The following is a 14629-nucleotide window of genomic DNA, read 5'->3' as shown; positions in this document are numbered from 1 at the left end:
ATGGAAAACACTGCCAGGTTTATACCTGTTTCAATTTACGCACAGTTTGAAATTAAATGAGTCTACTTGTGTCAACTGTCATACCAGTATGTTTGTATAGTTCAGGTAAGACTGAAATATTTGAATTTTACTTAATATTTATAATATAGTCAAGGTGGAAATATGAGCTAACAAGGACAAAAACTGACAAACGCAATGCAAAAAGCAATGTTCAATGGACAGTTATACTGTGTTATTAAAAAAAGTAGATCATGACTACGAAAACATTAAGATGAATGAATTGAAAAAAACCGGCATGTTATGAGTATTTTCATAATATTAAGGCGTGTACAGTGCACATGCTTTGCATTGTATGTTTTGTGGAATAAATGGTCAACAGTGATGGTCAAGTTGGTGGTTTTTATTTCGAAGCAAATTGGCATTGAGAGACAATAAGCATTTGTTTATGTAAGTTATGTCTTGTTAATTGCAGCGAATGACGTGTTTACATATATTTTTTTATTCTTAACGTAAAAATCCACTTTTTGGGTAAGAAATGCTTTAGCTTTAAACAAACTTAAGAATAAGTTAAAATAATGTTATGTACAGGACATTCAAAATTCTCTGCAACTCTTTAAGAGCACAATCATTAAAAATACTTAACTATTTAGTGCAATTCGGTTTAAACTGGCAACAACTTAAGCTCCTCTACGGCAAATGTGACTATGAGTGCATCTTCTGATGGTGTCTCCTGAGATGATAGTTTCGGGAAAAGCTCTTCCCGCATTGGGTGCATTCGAACATTCGCTGTCCCAGGTGAAGCATTTGGTGAGCTTTGAGACTCTGGGGGCGGCTGAAGCTTTTACAACATTCGGGGCAGCTGTAGGGCCTCACCCCCGTGTGCTTCCTCTCATGTCGCTTCAGGTCTCCCGACTGCCGGAAGCTCTCCCCGCAGTGGGTGCACAGGTACGGCTTCTCCCCGGTGTGAGTCCGGAGATGGACGTTGAGCTGGCCGGTGTAAGAGAAGCATTTGCTGCAGTGAGGGCAGCTGTACGGCTTCTCGCCTGTGTGAATGCGCTGGTGTTGCTTGAGACCGTAGTGGTTTGTGAAGCCCTTCCCACAGTCGGTGCACAAGTACAGCACCTTCACCTGCTGGAAGCACGTGTGGGATTTGAACGCTTTGGCGTTTGCACAGCTCTTCCCGCAGTGGGGGCATACGTATTCTTTCCCCCCCTCCTCTTCCTCTTCCTCCAGCTGATCCACTAGGCTGTCTGACTCGTGATGGGACAGATACTCCTCCGGGTGGTGCCTCTTGATGTGTTTAATAAGGTAGCTCTTCATAGTGAAGGAGAACTGACAAAAGGAGCATGGGAAAAGCTCAGACGTGCAGTGATACTTCATACAAGTGTTGCTCTTCTGATGCTGTTTCAGGTTACCGGTGGTGGCGAAGACTTTATCGCAGCGGTCACAGCTGTAAGATTTTGCATTTACATGCACCATCTTCTCGTGTCTTTTCAGGAAGCCAGACTTGTTGAAAGTCGCCCCACACTGACCACACTTGTGCAGTCTCAAAGTGCACTTATGTGCTTTGAGATCATCTGGGTTTCCATATGTTCGTTTACAGCGATTACAGCTGAACCATTTGTATAACTCTCCATTTCTGACAGCAGGCGCTTCTGGTTCAGTGGAGGTCCCGTTAGTCTGCGCAGGGCCGGCTAACGGCTTCTTGCAGACGGCCGCCCTTCGTTTTGGAGCTATGAGCTTGGTTATGGCAGAAATTTTAGATCTAGCTCCAAGTCGCTGAGGCCTCTGACACTTTTGGATAGATTCAACTGTTTTAGCCACTGAGGGATGCGGGCTGAAGTCTGGATCGTGGCTCTGATCATCACTTGCAGGCACCGGATCATCTTCTTGAATGTCCACTGTGATCTCCTCTGAGTTATGCTCAGTTATGTGCTGCTGAAGGGAGTCCACTGAAGAAAAAGTCAGTGAACACTCAGGGCAGCTAAAGGGCATGCTGGTAGAGTCCTCTGGAGCCTCATTTGGTTTTTCTCCCCGTTTGCTTTTTGATTTTTGGTGATGCTGCAGGTGCCTGGTGAGGTCGTTGTACTGGCCGAAGCACTTCTGACACGCGGTGCAGACGTACGGACGTAACCTTTCGTGGACAGTCACCTTATGCTTTTTCAGCGATGCTTCATTTGTGTAGCTCTTACCGCAGTCTGAACAATTGGAGTGGGATGTTTCTGCCTCTCCTGCAGTGGTATTCTCAGTTTCAGTTACATCCATTGCTTCTTGTACATTCTCACTTTCACTTATGTCCTTCGTTTCCTCAGTTACAGCTGAATCTGCTGTGTGAATAAGTTCGGCCCTCGGAGTCAAGCTCTCTTTCTTCTCTGTCAGAATCTTTTCCTGATTAGGAACAATGTCTGTCTCTTTTATCACAGCCGGCTTTTTGTGAACCAGTTGGTGTCTGATTAAGCCAGATGCCTGGCTAAAACTCCGCCGGCACTGTGGGCAGCAGTAGGGACGTTTGTTTGAGTGGACGCAAAGCTTGTGCCTCCTAAGGTGAGGTATTTGCTTGAAAATCTTCCCGCAATCACCACATGTTTTGGACTTGACAGGATCAACAGACAATACCACCAGGGATGCCGAAGTGTGACCTGATTCAGCGGTTGATGCGAGATTTTCAGGTTCAACTGGCTCAGCAGCTGGTGTTGTGCAGTCCGCTTCAGGCTGCATGTGGACATTTTCTGTATGTCGCTGGAGGAAAGACTCTGTAGTGAAGGACAGCTGACAGTGGGAGCACAGGAAGATCTGAGATGTCGCAGCTGTGCTACTCTCTACAATGTAGGAAAGAAGGGGGAAAAAAATCATGTCAACATAAATTGACCAGATTTAAAAAATAATATGCATTGTAAACATTTTAAAAACAGTCAATAAGGAATGACTACAAAATATCTAATTTTCTGTGACTAGTGAAACTTAGATAGCAAAAGGTACCTGTTGCATTCAACTGCATAACCCACACCTGGGTCCAAGCTTCACTAAAATGGGTGAGAAACTTGCTGCTGGGCCACACCATGAGCTCGTCTCCAGGGTGTATGGCGCGACAGCAATGAAAAAGAATGCTGTCTTTGTACTGGACCGCCAGCAAATTTGTCTCATCTTTATTACGAGCATAATTGACGTACCTGCGTAAGAGAGACAGAATATAAACATACACCATCATATATAAAAAAGGAGAGCACCTACGGTCAACTAAGAAACACAAACAAAGCATGTCTAAAACATTGAAATTCATACACATGCATAACCCACTCAAACCTCGGACTGAACTGTTGGCGGTTGAGTTGCACTGTGGGTGCCTAGCCTGACAAGCCAGACCCACATCAAGATTTTGGGTCTGGGAACTCACCATTGGCAGTGCTCAATCCGAGGGGCTGGATAAACGGTTGTCTTTCAAATTCTCTCTGCACGCAATAGGATAGCACTACAACCAACCAGAGCAACGAAGAAGGTAACAGAGCTAGTTGATAGATTAAACTTTTGCCGTATCTGGTCGGCAAAACTCCGAACACATCTTCCTTTTTTAAGAATGACTTCAGTGCCGTTCTTTGTTCTTTTCTCAAAGAAAAGCTTAACTCCAAGTCTTCCAGAGTCGCGGCCAAAGCCGATTTGAAAGACCGCCGTTCCCAGCAGCAGCAGCCATAAGCCCGCCCACCGACTCTATACACAATGTGATTGGCCCGGCTAGAGTTTGGTTTTTCCAGCTCACAAGCCAACGGAGAGTTGCTAGACCCCCTGGCTGCAAATTAGGCCTACATTTGCTGACGCAAGGGTGTGTCTAGATTTCTAGGCTAGTAGGTGCCAGGTTTTGACAAAGAAAAAGAATGCATGGAATAAAAAAAGACAATCTGTTGCATTGAGTGTAATACTTTTCCCCCCCTAAGCTGTCCATCGCGACTATGGGAATGTTACAGAAGTGCAATGCTAATTTGGTCGAGTATTCTTTTAAATTAATTCTGGGACTAATAGAGAAACAGTCAAAATAGCAGAATTGAATGCATTACCTCATCCAGTTTGAGTGTGATTCTCTGGCAGCATCAATGTATTCATATTTATCTTTTTCTTTGTAAATCTGCAGAAAATTTAAAAGAGTATTTTCAAGACAAAACACACTCACACACACATATAGCAATAACCACAATATGAAGTATTTAGAGCGTTGTACAAATCAAATCCAAGCTCACCTCCCAGGAAAAGTCGCTTGCAATTGCATTTTCCCTCGTTGTCTCTTCTCCCTCATATGGTCCAAAGTGCATTCCCGGAGACAATACTGGTCCATGATTTATGACCCCGATGCCTGCACCGGGAATACTAGATCTGCCTACCGTGAGGCCATAGGGAAGAGTGAGGAGGGCCCTTTGGGGAAGACCCTTGCTCGTTGGAAAGTCAAGAATAAAAGATGGGCCGTTAATATTAGCGGGATCACTCTGGTCCTGGAAGAGAGGCAGACACTCCTCACAACCTGGAAAACAGAAGAACACAGTAACTGGACTTTTCATTTCATGTTTTATACTTAACAGTATAAAACAACCTATTTAACACATATTTCTAACATGCACATTTCGATGTCCGTCTACAATAAAACCTTTAACTACGGCACCTGCTTGGACTCTACAGGCTTCTGTAAGTTTAAGATGTGTAGGCCAAGTATATAGTCAGTTTTAACATTTAATCTACGGTTACAGTCCCATGTCTAATATAATAATGTATTTTCATTAAAGGAAAGGAAACTTCTCATAAGAAGAGGAAAAGTATGGGGAATGAGGATGTGGAGGAATGAAACAACATTATTGCTGTAATCTGGCATATTTATGTCTTTAGAGATCATGTGGAAACTGTGTATTAAGCCCAAAGATGCTTACAAAAGCCACCACCGGCCTCTGGGTTATCTCCATGTCCCACAGTGTCCAGTAACTTCTGAATTGGCGTTTCTACTGGCTCTAAAACAGGAACAATCACTAGAACAACAAAGGCATTATTTAGGAATGTGAAAACAAGTCATATCATCAGTTTAAATGATAAATTGTCTAATTTATCATAACTTTACCTGCAGGTGTGTTGTTTTCAGGGGGAATGCACTCTGTTATAACAACCTCCTCGGTTGTCTCAACCCACTCCACACCGGTGCTCCTGCCCGACATGAGTGCAGACTCTGTGTGGAGTTGATGGAAACTATGAATCTTAAATGCTCACAGAAATACATACTAAACGCTAACGGCTACAGCAAGAGATAGAAAGCTTGTGTTAGCACGCTAGCCTAGCTTGGTCAACATCGGCCAGCAACCGACTTTAGTCTGCATACAGATGGGGAAGTAGTCCTGATAATATTCAGTTCAAAGAGAGCTGTCAAGTTAGCTTGTTATGGCTAACAAGACAGCATTATATCATATAGTTAGTATGTTAGCTGCTATGTGGCTATCACAGAAGCATCAGAAAGATAAAGACTAGAATTATAATACAGAGCAATGCATTCTCGGTTAATACTTTCTACGTTAATCTATATAAACCTTTATACCTACTCGAATCACAACGCCTATATCCGTTATATACGTTATCGTTCAAAACCGGTTTTAGCTGTTGGGTTAGCTATCTAGCCGAAACCGAAGACGCTTCCCGGAAGCAAAATAAATCCCACGCACTTTCAGCATAAAAGTCCACATTAACGTAGTTCTGTTCTTTTCCAAATAAAAGTGCCAACGTCAGTCAAACACCTATTTGCGGTTTACCCGCTATCGCACGTGTTACAGTATCTTACAGTATTATCCTAACAAGCAACATTGAAACATTTGACACCATACATAACGTTAGTGAAATCAATGACTTGAATTAATTTATCAATCGAGTATATAATGATTGTACTCACTTCCTTGCTTATCTGCGCCGCTGGTGTAGTGGTATCATGCAAGATTCCCATTCTTGCGACCCGGGTTCGATTCCCGGGCGGCGCACGTATTTTTTCTTTCCATCTAACAATAACAAAGCATCTGTAATAAGAAAGGGATCACCTACACGTCGCATCTTCAAATACACCATGGATACATTCAAGTATTTTTTGTGGTACCTACCATACCAGACTATGCCATATTACAATTGATATTCAATGTTATGTTGCTGTACTATAGGCTATATATTACTATATTACGTTGCACCTTACACTGTATCTCATATCCCATCCAAAAATGTTATATCCCATACTGTACCATATTATAATATAGGCCTACATAGAAATACAACATTTAGCTGGTTACCAGCTAAAATGTTAAAGTGATGTAGAATCAATAATCATAATCCAATAATATAACAAACATTATACTGAAATGGTTAATTTTGTATAAGTTCTTATACTTTAATTATATCTTGATGCTAATATTTTGTACGTTTACTTGAGTAACATTTTAAATGCAGGACTTTTACTTGACACTACTGCTGGAGATTGAAACAACCATTGACATAAAAGGGAAACATCTGTTAGCTCGATAGCTAGCTAGCTAGCCAGCTCAGCCTTGAGAGCATCCAACCTGTTGCCTGGCAACCTGCTGAATGATGTTTGTCGAGGTTTTTATACGAAAAAAAAACAACAACTGTTGCCTGGCAACGACGTAGCCAACAGAGAGCACCACAAACTATTTTCAGCGTCGAAATGAAGTCCGTTAAATTTGGTAGAAGTGTGTCGGCGTGCGAGCTGGACTGTAAAACGGCGGAGGGATGTCTCTACATGTGCGGGATGTGTCCATCTTGCGCTTTTGCCCCCAAATCACCGGCTTCCTCGCGGTGTTTGTGGAAGGTGTCGGATGAATTCAAGAGGAGGTTCATGGTGGAGCTGCTTTTACGTTGCAAACACATCCAAGTGCTCGAAAGCATCCAGAGTGTGCTGGGTGTAACTTCTTGGACTTTATTAACTTACGCCAGGGCAAGGAGTCCAACTTCACCTCAGGATTACCCGTGCCGCGGTACAGGGCGACCGCAGGATGGGAAGCCACTGGGCATGGACATGAATGAGATCTGGGACTGGTTCAACAGCAGCCCTGACTGGATGAAGTCATGTTACCTCTGCCGTCTTTTCTCACTCTGTGACTCGGAACTGTTACGCATGGTGGCTAATTTAACCAGCGTGCTTCTGGTCAGACAAAAACGAGGTTTTCTGCATTTTAATGGTAAAAAGGCAACATTTTATTAGTTTATTTGGTTGCAACAGACCCTTGCACTGCAATTCCCACTGGCTACCGCTAGATGTCGGCAAAGGACATTGTTACAGCTGCTCAATTTCTTCAGTCTTTGTAAAACTTTAAAATAAAAGACATTGCAGACATGTACTCAACATAATGGTACAGAGTAATATGAATATCAATTTCAATAAAGAAAAATGAAATATAATTGTAAGTCTTAATATTTTATATCAACATTTAAATCCAGTAAAATCTGGGTAACTTTTGTTATTTTTACCAAAGTTTACAATTAATTCAATTCTATATTCATCATGTTCAAAATGCATGACATTTTAAACTCAATTTTGATATTATGATTAGTTTTACAAAATATATAAGCTTTCATTTGAATCCAAAAATGTATATATATATAAAATGGTAAAATAAATGCATTAAACATTCTGGTTCATCATTGCAAAAATTACTTGAAATTGAAAAAAATACAGATTGGCTGGCTATATACAGTGTGAAATTTTGATGTGTACTTCTGTAAGAGCTTTATTTAATAAAATATCTTTGCTCTGTGACACACAAACTTTGCATTGCTAGTTTTGATTATTAATACTTCTTACCTTATGATAAACTTTTGCTCCTTTCCAGTGAGTAGTCGCAGTACCAGTCGGTGTGATCGGGTCAGCGATGAGGACCCGGCTCTTATGGTGGTGCCTGGATCCTCAAAGTCCGTGTCTGGAGTCAGCCGGTACCTAGACTTCATAGGCTGCCTACCAGTTGATCTGTCAAAGAGGATACTAGGTAAGTCAACAGTGAACACATAGGTAACACACTAATGAAATGAAATGCAGTCCTTGTGTTACTGTCAACAGAAAGACATGCAGTATTCGCAGGCTGCCGGATTTGTATTCTTGATATATTTGTTTTCTGGTATGTTATTTTTATGCAACATAAAATACTATACATGTTGCAAATTAATTTGTGCACTTCTTTAGCACTTCATGATACTGATACCATTAGACTATAGTACCATAGTCTAATGGTACTATGGGGATGCAACTTAATTATTCAAGAATGCTCTTGTTAAATCCACCCCATTCAAGTGGGTAGCCCTTAAATGTAAGAACCACAAAGCTCTGCCAAGCAACCAATGTTTGCCTGCTCCCACTGACCTCTTTCTGCAGGTGAAAAAGATGTATTACTAAAGTCTAAAATACTTTTTTGTCTGTAAACTCTTAGTTAGTAATATTGTACGTAGGGCTGGGCAATATATCGGTTATATCGATATCGCGATATAAGACTAGATATCGTCTTAGATTTTGGATATCGTAATATGGCAAGTGTTGTCTTTTCCTGGTTTTACAGGCAGTGATGTCATTTTCTGAACATACCAGACTGTTCTAGCTGTTCTATGATTTACCTTTACCCTCTATGTCATTAAATCATTTCTGGTGATTATTCATCAAAAATCTCATTGTGTAAATAACATTTTGTTAAAGCACCAATAGTCAACCATACAATATCGTCGCAATATCGACATCGAAGTATTTGGTCAAGAATATCGTGATATTTGATTTTCTCTATATCGCCCAGCACTAATTGTACGTTTGCAGACATTATACTGTACACGTGTGTCTTCTACCAGGTCTGTTAGATGAGCCCACTTTGAGACGCTGCCAGAAGGTTTGTCGATACTGGCGGCAACTAGCACAGGAAACAGTGGAGGAAATCAAGTTCAGAAGTCTTTTTCAGGATCAAATTCAGGCAATGATGAAGGTGGAGCATTTGTATGTTTACGTAATTTAGTCATATCAATATTAAATCATACATAAAAGATTTATATATTTAGAAGTGTGCAAAGTTGTAGTTTATGTGAAGAGGATTTAATCAAAACAGTTTTTGATGTAACAAGTGTGGCGATATTCTTTCTAATTAATAAGAATGACCGTAATGTTTTTTTTTTCATGTTCTAGAGGTCCAAAGGTAATAATATAGTCAGTTCTACTTACGCCAACATCGTTGAAGTCCCCGTACCCGTCAAGGATGATGAGACAGGGGATATTCATCCTAGTGTCCAAAAGGTCAACAAATCAACACCCCAGCTCTGTACATTTCATTTTTGTACCAAAAGAATATGCTTGTCAATATGTGAATTGTCTTTTCTTGGATTTTTATTTCACAGGTCAAGCCATTTGAAGGAGCTTATGCCAAAATCATAACCAAGACGGTGCAAATGGAAGAGCGCAATGTTTATTGTGGTGCACATTTTACCACGGTGCTGCTGGACAAGTTAGTGTGTTCGCTTACCTTTTTTTATTCCGCACATTGGAATAAAAACATTACTGATGTAATTAGGTTGTGTTCGGTTCGACAGAGAGGACCCACAGCGGGTAATGGACTACAGAGGTGGATTGTTTATGGCGACGGGCTCCAAGGACCGCGTGGCGCGTCTGCTTTATGTGGAGTCGGAAACAAAGGTCGTGTCAGTGATGAAGGGCCATGTTGGCAGCATCCGGGCAGTGCTGCTATGCGAGGACAGAGACCTGCTGATAACGGCGAGCTGCGATGCGAGTATCAGGTGAGGAGGAGATGGGAGCTGGATACTGATGAGGATAAATTCCTCCTTGTGACTGACGTAGATTTGATAGGGTGGGTGTTTTTTGTTGTTTCATCACACCTGTAGGTGTTGGAGTTTGAAGAATGACAAGTGTTTGATGATGCTGTACGGTCACACTGGCACCGTCAACTGCCTGGATGTCCACGATGACAGACTTGTGTCAGGAGCCAAAGACTGTATAGTAAAAGGTTAGCAGCCTTTAAAGGATATATTTTATTGTTCAGACACATATATATATATATATATATATATATATATATATATATAGATTTCATCTTCAGAAATATGGATAATCTGGATGTTTTAATACTCATTCATAAACAAAAGTGTTATTGGCATACCACAGTACCCTAGTTTTGGACTTGCGCATATATGATTGCATTATAGTTGCTTGTATTTGTTATCTGTACAACACATTTTGTTTACTTATCGAGAGGAGTTACACAATAACCGTTTTTTGTGACCCTGCTGACAAGTTTTTATAATTACAAGAATAGTCTGTATGTTTTACAACATTAGTGTTAACTAAACCTTTACTACCACACTGCCAGTGTGGAGTCTACACACAGGGAAGCATTTTGAGGATTTTCATTTCAAGCACCCCAGTCCTGTCCAGTGTGTGAGGATCAAGACAAGAACAGTCTACAGCAGCTGTGATCGGGGCCTTGTCAAAATATGGGACATGGAGAATGCATCGTTGCTCAGGGTGAGAACATGAGTCATTTGTGGAGAACAATTTACATATTTAACTGTTTTTTTTTTTGTTTTTACATACAGTATGTAAAAAGTATGTCATGTAAAATTAATAATTTGTCTTTGTTCGTTTTTTTTTGTATAATGCACTACTTTCCTGAAGGTGATTGATGCCCACAGGAGCTCAGTGAAGTGCCTGTTCGTCGACGAATGGCACTTTTTATCGGGGGACTGCAGCGGTCAGGTCATGGCCTGGAGCATCAACTGTGGTGCTAAAGAGCGCCTCATGACCTTTAGCCACCCAAAGTAAGCAAGAAACCTCTGGGGTTGATATACCCAGAAAGTACACACACACACACACACTAGTGGAACAATATCAGGAACATAGCCCATTATGTTAAATATGCTGAGGTATGATAATGTTAACCATAACCCATAAGGAAGTGAATGTGATCCTTAATTTGATTGCATTGTTGTGCACTTAATAGTAGGCCCGGCGACTCTGGGCTGGTGAAGATAAACATTTACAACGCGCATCTCTTCCGGAGTGTCAGCTGAGTGCAGAGTGTCGCCTCTATCGAGCTCAGCCCTCATGCAGCCGCAGACACACCTGCAGCTTCTACTCTGCTGCAGCTGCTGATTTACCTTCCTGATGTATATCTTTCTTCTGTTCCATTCTCACTACTGAATGTGACTTGTTTTTACCCTGCAATGGTTGCAACATGAAATGTAGCAAAGTACGATACCGGTGATAAAAAGTACTTAACCCTTGTGTTGTCTTCCCGTCAACCTTGAAAAAAACACTTTTTTTCCCAACGTTTTTGACGCCTTTTTTTCACAGTTTGTTTTTGCTTTTTCCAACGTTTTAAATTGTTAAATTTTTCTTCTACACATTTTCAGCGCTTATTTCTACGTCCAATATTTTATGATATAAAACAAAAATTGAAAACGGGTCAATTTGACCCAAAGTCAACACAAGAAATTAAAGTAAAATTGCTTTAGAAAGTACACAAAAAGAACGATTTTGTTAGAGTAACAAGAGTAAATGTAATTTGTTACTTCCACCTCAAATGTTTACAGCCTGGTAAAAGGTTTTTGTTCTCTCTTTTTTTTTTTTTTTTTAAACTTACCCATAAATTCAGGCTTAAAGTTGTGCATTATTAAGGGCGTGTAGCTTTGAGTGACAGGTTGCTGCCGTTACAGGAAGCGAGAACTGTACTGTAGGCTTTATTCGGCATGCCTCAGCTCCATCCACGCTCCACGTCTTTGTCCATATTTGGATGAAGCAGCCTACACACGATCCGCCGTAAAATCGCTCTGCGCTGGCGGTTCCATGGATGTCCTTTGGCGAGATGCTGCCGAGCGGAGCGCTCAAAATACAAATTATTTAAACTTTGACCTTGCTGCCGCTGACCTTTTAATGCGCAACCAATTCCAGAAGCAATGATGTTGTATACCTGCGCTGCGCTTTGCCTCTCTGCTCTGCGCCCTACCTCGGGGTTTTACCGCGGATCGTGTGTAGGCAGTTTTAGCCAGGAGTTAGGTGACGTCTAGTCCATATCGACCACGTTTCATTTCCAGGATTGTTCAGGTGCCGCTGGAAATTCCAGCCAGATGTCCATCACCTTCCGCTTTCTTTGTGTTGTGTTGTTCTAAACTCTGGTGGATTTCTGAGGACTATGGTTAACTGCTCCTCAGATCTCTGCAGGGTAAATCCAGACAGCTAGCTAGACTATCTGTCCAATCTGAGTAAAACTTTTGAACATACACGTTCCACCAAAACTATTTTACAGCGGCACCGTCATTGAGTCTGGAGCTTAGCGATGCCCAAGACGATTGTGATTGGTTTAAAGAAATGCCAATAAACCAAAGCACGTTTTTCTCCCATCCTGGAATGTTGTGTGGACTAGCCAGACCCTCCTCCGCAGCGCTGTGGAGGAAGGTCTGACAATGCGAGACTAGGTGACGTGAGGCACTGCCAAGATGGAGACGGCCAAAGCTGCCGGGAGCCGCCCAATTTGAGCTTCAATTTGTACACCTTTGAGTGACATCACAAAGACTACATCCATATTTTATACAGTCTATGTCTAATACATGTTCTAATAAGCCTAAATGTTGAATTAAAAGTCGACTTTTCTGCAGGGAGGTCAAATCTCTGACTCTCATCTACCTCCGTGTCATTACCGGCTGTGTGGACGGAAAGATTCGCATATTTAATTTCCTCACCGGAGATTGTCTGAGACACATCACGGCAGAGGCTGAAACAGGACGAATACTGTCCCTGCACTTCCATGACAACCGGTGAGTCAGATGCACTCTCATGAAACCTTTTTGTGGTGTGGTGTTTAGGTTTTCAAATGCATTTGTCTCTCATATTATCTTCCCACGGTTTCCTTCAGTATATTAGTGAACACAACATCCAGTGTGAAGCGCTACCAGTTTGCCAAAGTGTTCTGGGATTACACAGAGAGAGGCCAAGGTGATGTGGTGGCTCAGGATGGTTTGGTTTCTGAGAAATCTGCAGCTTCGCTCAGAAAGCTTCCCTTCACCTCTGTCAGGGACGATCACTCAGCACAGGTGACTTCGCCCCGCCAAAAGATGCATGACTGTAACAACAGGAAACCAGAGAGAGCTGAGCTGCATTACCACACCTGCTTCCTGCCTAGCGCCACTAAATGTCAAGCACATGGTAAGCATGCTCAAGTATGTGTCAAAAATAGTCGGAATGTGTTTTAAGATGAGTTGTTGTAAGGGAAACCTTTACCTTCATAGCCAGAGAGCGCTGTGTGACTGCTAAACAGTCAGTGATGCTGAGTGAGAAGGCAACGAGTGAACGGATCAAGAGGAGGGGGCTTCATCATCCTCTGACACGCGACTCCATCCTCCTCAGGGTCAATGCCATCCAGAAGGCGCAGTGCACGGATGAAGTCAGCATCAACATGGAGTGGAACGCCAGGCTGCGAGATTCCTGGGGCCCTCACACGTCTCAGGATCCTCTGCACTGTGACCTGAAACAGAGCCTGCAGAGTCAGATGTGGCACACACACGATGTTCATCCCAGGAGGGCCAAGACCTGTCTTCCAATTTTAAAGAGAGCTGTCAGTCAAAACATGGCAAACACAATCAAAGGCAGCAATGTCTCCACTGGCCCTTACACTCAGAGGAGAAACCATCCCTGTTCATTTTCTAAAAAAGAACAGCCTCACAGTGCTGACACACATAGGGCAATCAAGAGAGTGAGTGGATTTACTACAAGTGCCACAGAGGGGCCACAGGCTCCTGAGTGCATGCTCATGAGTTCGCTACCTAATCCGGAGCGCTCCATGAAAACTAGCAGCCACTTGCCCAGGATCAGCCCTGTGTCTGTGAAAGGTCCATTCAGAGAGCAGGGAGGATTCAGGCTGCTCACAGTGAACCAGCTGGAAGATTGTTGGGCCGAGAAGGATCTCATGCACAACTGTGAGCAAAAACTGTCCAACAGGAATGAGAAGCCAGAGAAAACACTGAAGAAAGTCACATAATTTGTTCTTTTTTATGATATAATTTGTGAGCAGAACTCTATCTCCACTGCACAGTGGCTCTTCTTAACATCTTTGTTTGTCCAAGGCACCATATCTTTTAAATGTGAGGTTTCATTAAAACTCCACTAGGGGTCAGTATTGTATCATCTGACTCGGCTGGACGAGGACCCAGGGTTATTATTATACAGTCGTTTTGCAGTATGCTTTAGATTTTATTTTATTTAGAATCTGTTCATTTGTGACTTGATTTTTTTTTTTTTTATCAGTGGTTAGTTTGCATTTTTTTACTTTTTTGTTGTTGCATTTTTTTAATACTTTTTTTAAAAGTTGAATGTATCGTCCATTTATATATTCTGTTAATGTTAATAAAAGGAGGAAGAAGCACACAGTTAATTCAGTGTTTATGCAGCGTCTTTTACATATTTTAGGTAGTTTGCATTTAAAGTTTGATTGCATTGAAAAAAGTAGTATTTTCACAGTATGTTTCCCACAGAAATCATTCTTTTTGGTGATTAACTCTACAAAAATGCCTTTTCAATCATGTTTTCTCAGATTCCAACAGTTAAGCTGCCTACATATGATAGGCAGCAAAACTG

General features: G+C 41.8%; 2 protein-coding genes, 1 long non-coding RNA gene and 1 other non-coding gene across 4 annotated transcripts; 2 read left to right on the top strand and 2 right to left on the bottom strand.

The window, feature by feature from the left end:
- Window positions 1-388: 388 nt before the first annotated feature.
- On the bottom strand, window positions 389-5734 carry prdm9 (PR domain containing 9). The gene is made up of 7 exons (XM_031315044.2): window positions 5565-5734; window positions 5093-5197; window positions 4908-5003; window positions 4230-4507; window positions 4050-4117; window positions 2980-3170; window positions 389-2819 (listed from the first exon to the last, which is right to left on the bottom strand). The coding sequence occupies exons 2-7, from the start codon at window positions 5184-5186 to the stop codon at window positions 703-705; spliced, it is 2844 nt and encodes a 947-aa protein (XP_031170904.1). The 5' UTR covers window positions 5187-5197; window positions 5565-5734; the 3' UTR covers window positions 389-702.
- Window positions 5735-5922: 188 nt separating this feature from the next.
- Window positions 5923-5993, top strand: trnag-ccc. Its single transcript has one exon. It is a non-coding gene; the product is annotated as a tRNA-Gly (tRNA).
- A 598-nt stretch (window positions 5994-6591) lies between these two features.
- fbxw10 (F-box and WD repeat domain containing 10) lies at window positions 6592-14296 on the top strand. Its single transcript, XM_031315701.2, has 12 exons — window positions 6592-7199; window positions 7851-8003; window positions 8848-8978; window positions 9176-9283; window positions 9385-9491; window positions 9577-9780; window positions 9886-10007; window positions 10371-10525; window positions 10676-10818; window positions 12655-12813; window positions 12912-13201; window positions 13285-14296. The coding sequence occupies exons 1-12, from the start codon at window positions 6686-6688 to the stop codon at window positions 14031-14033; spliced, it is 2835 nt and encodes a 944-aa protein (XP_031171561.1). The 5' UTR covers window positions 6592-6685; the 3' UTR covers window positions 14034-14296.
- LOC118494287 lies at window positions 7101-9389 on the bottom strand. Its single transcript, XR_004896417.1, has 3 exons — window positions 9212-9389; window positions 7823-7984; window positions 7101-7186 (listed from the first exon to the last, which is right to left on the bottom strand). It is a non-coding gene; the product is annotated as an uncharacterized LOC118494287 (long non-coding RNA).
- Window positions 14297-14629: the final 333 nt, after the last annotated feature.

This window comes from Sander lucioperca, chromosome 22 (assembly GCF_008315115.2).
Source record: "Sander lucioperca isolate FBNREF2018 chromosome 22, SLUC_FBN_1.2, whole genome shotgun sequence".
In the NCBI taxonomy this organism is placed as follows: Eukaryota; Metazoa; Chordata; class Actinopteri; order Perciformes; family Percidae; genus Sander; species Sander lucioperca.
This window is presented reverse-complemented; position numbering and strand designations above follow the sequence as displayed.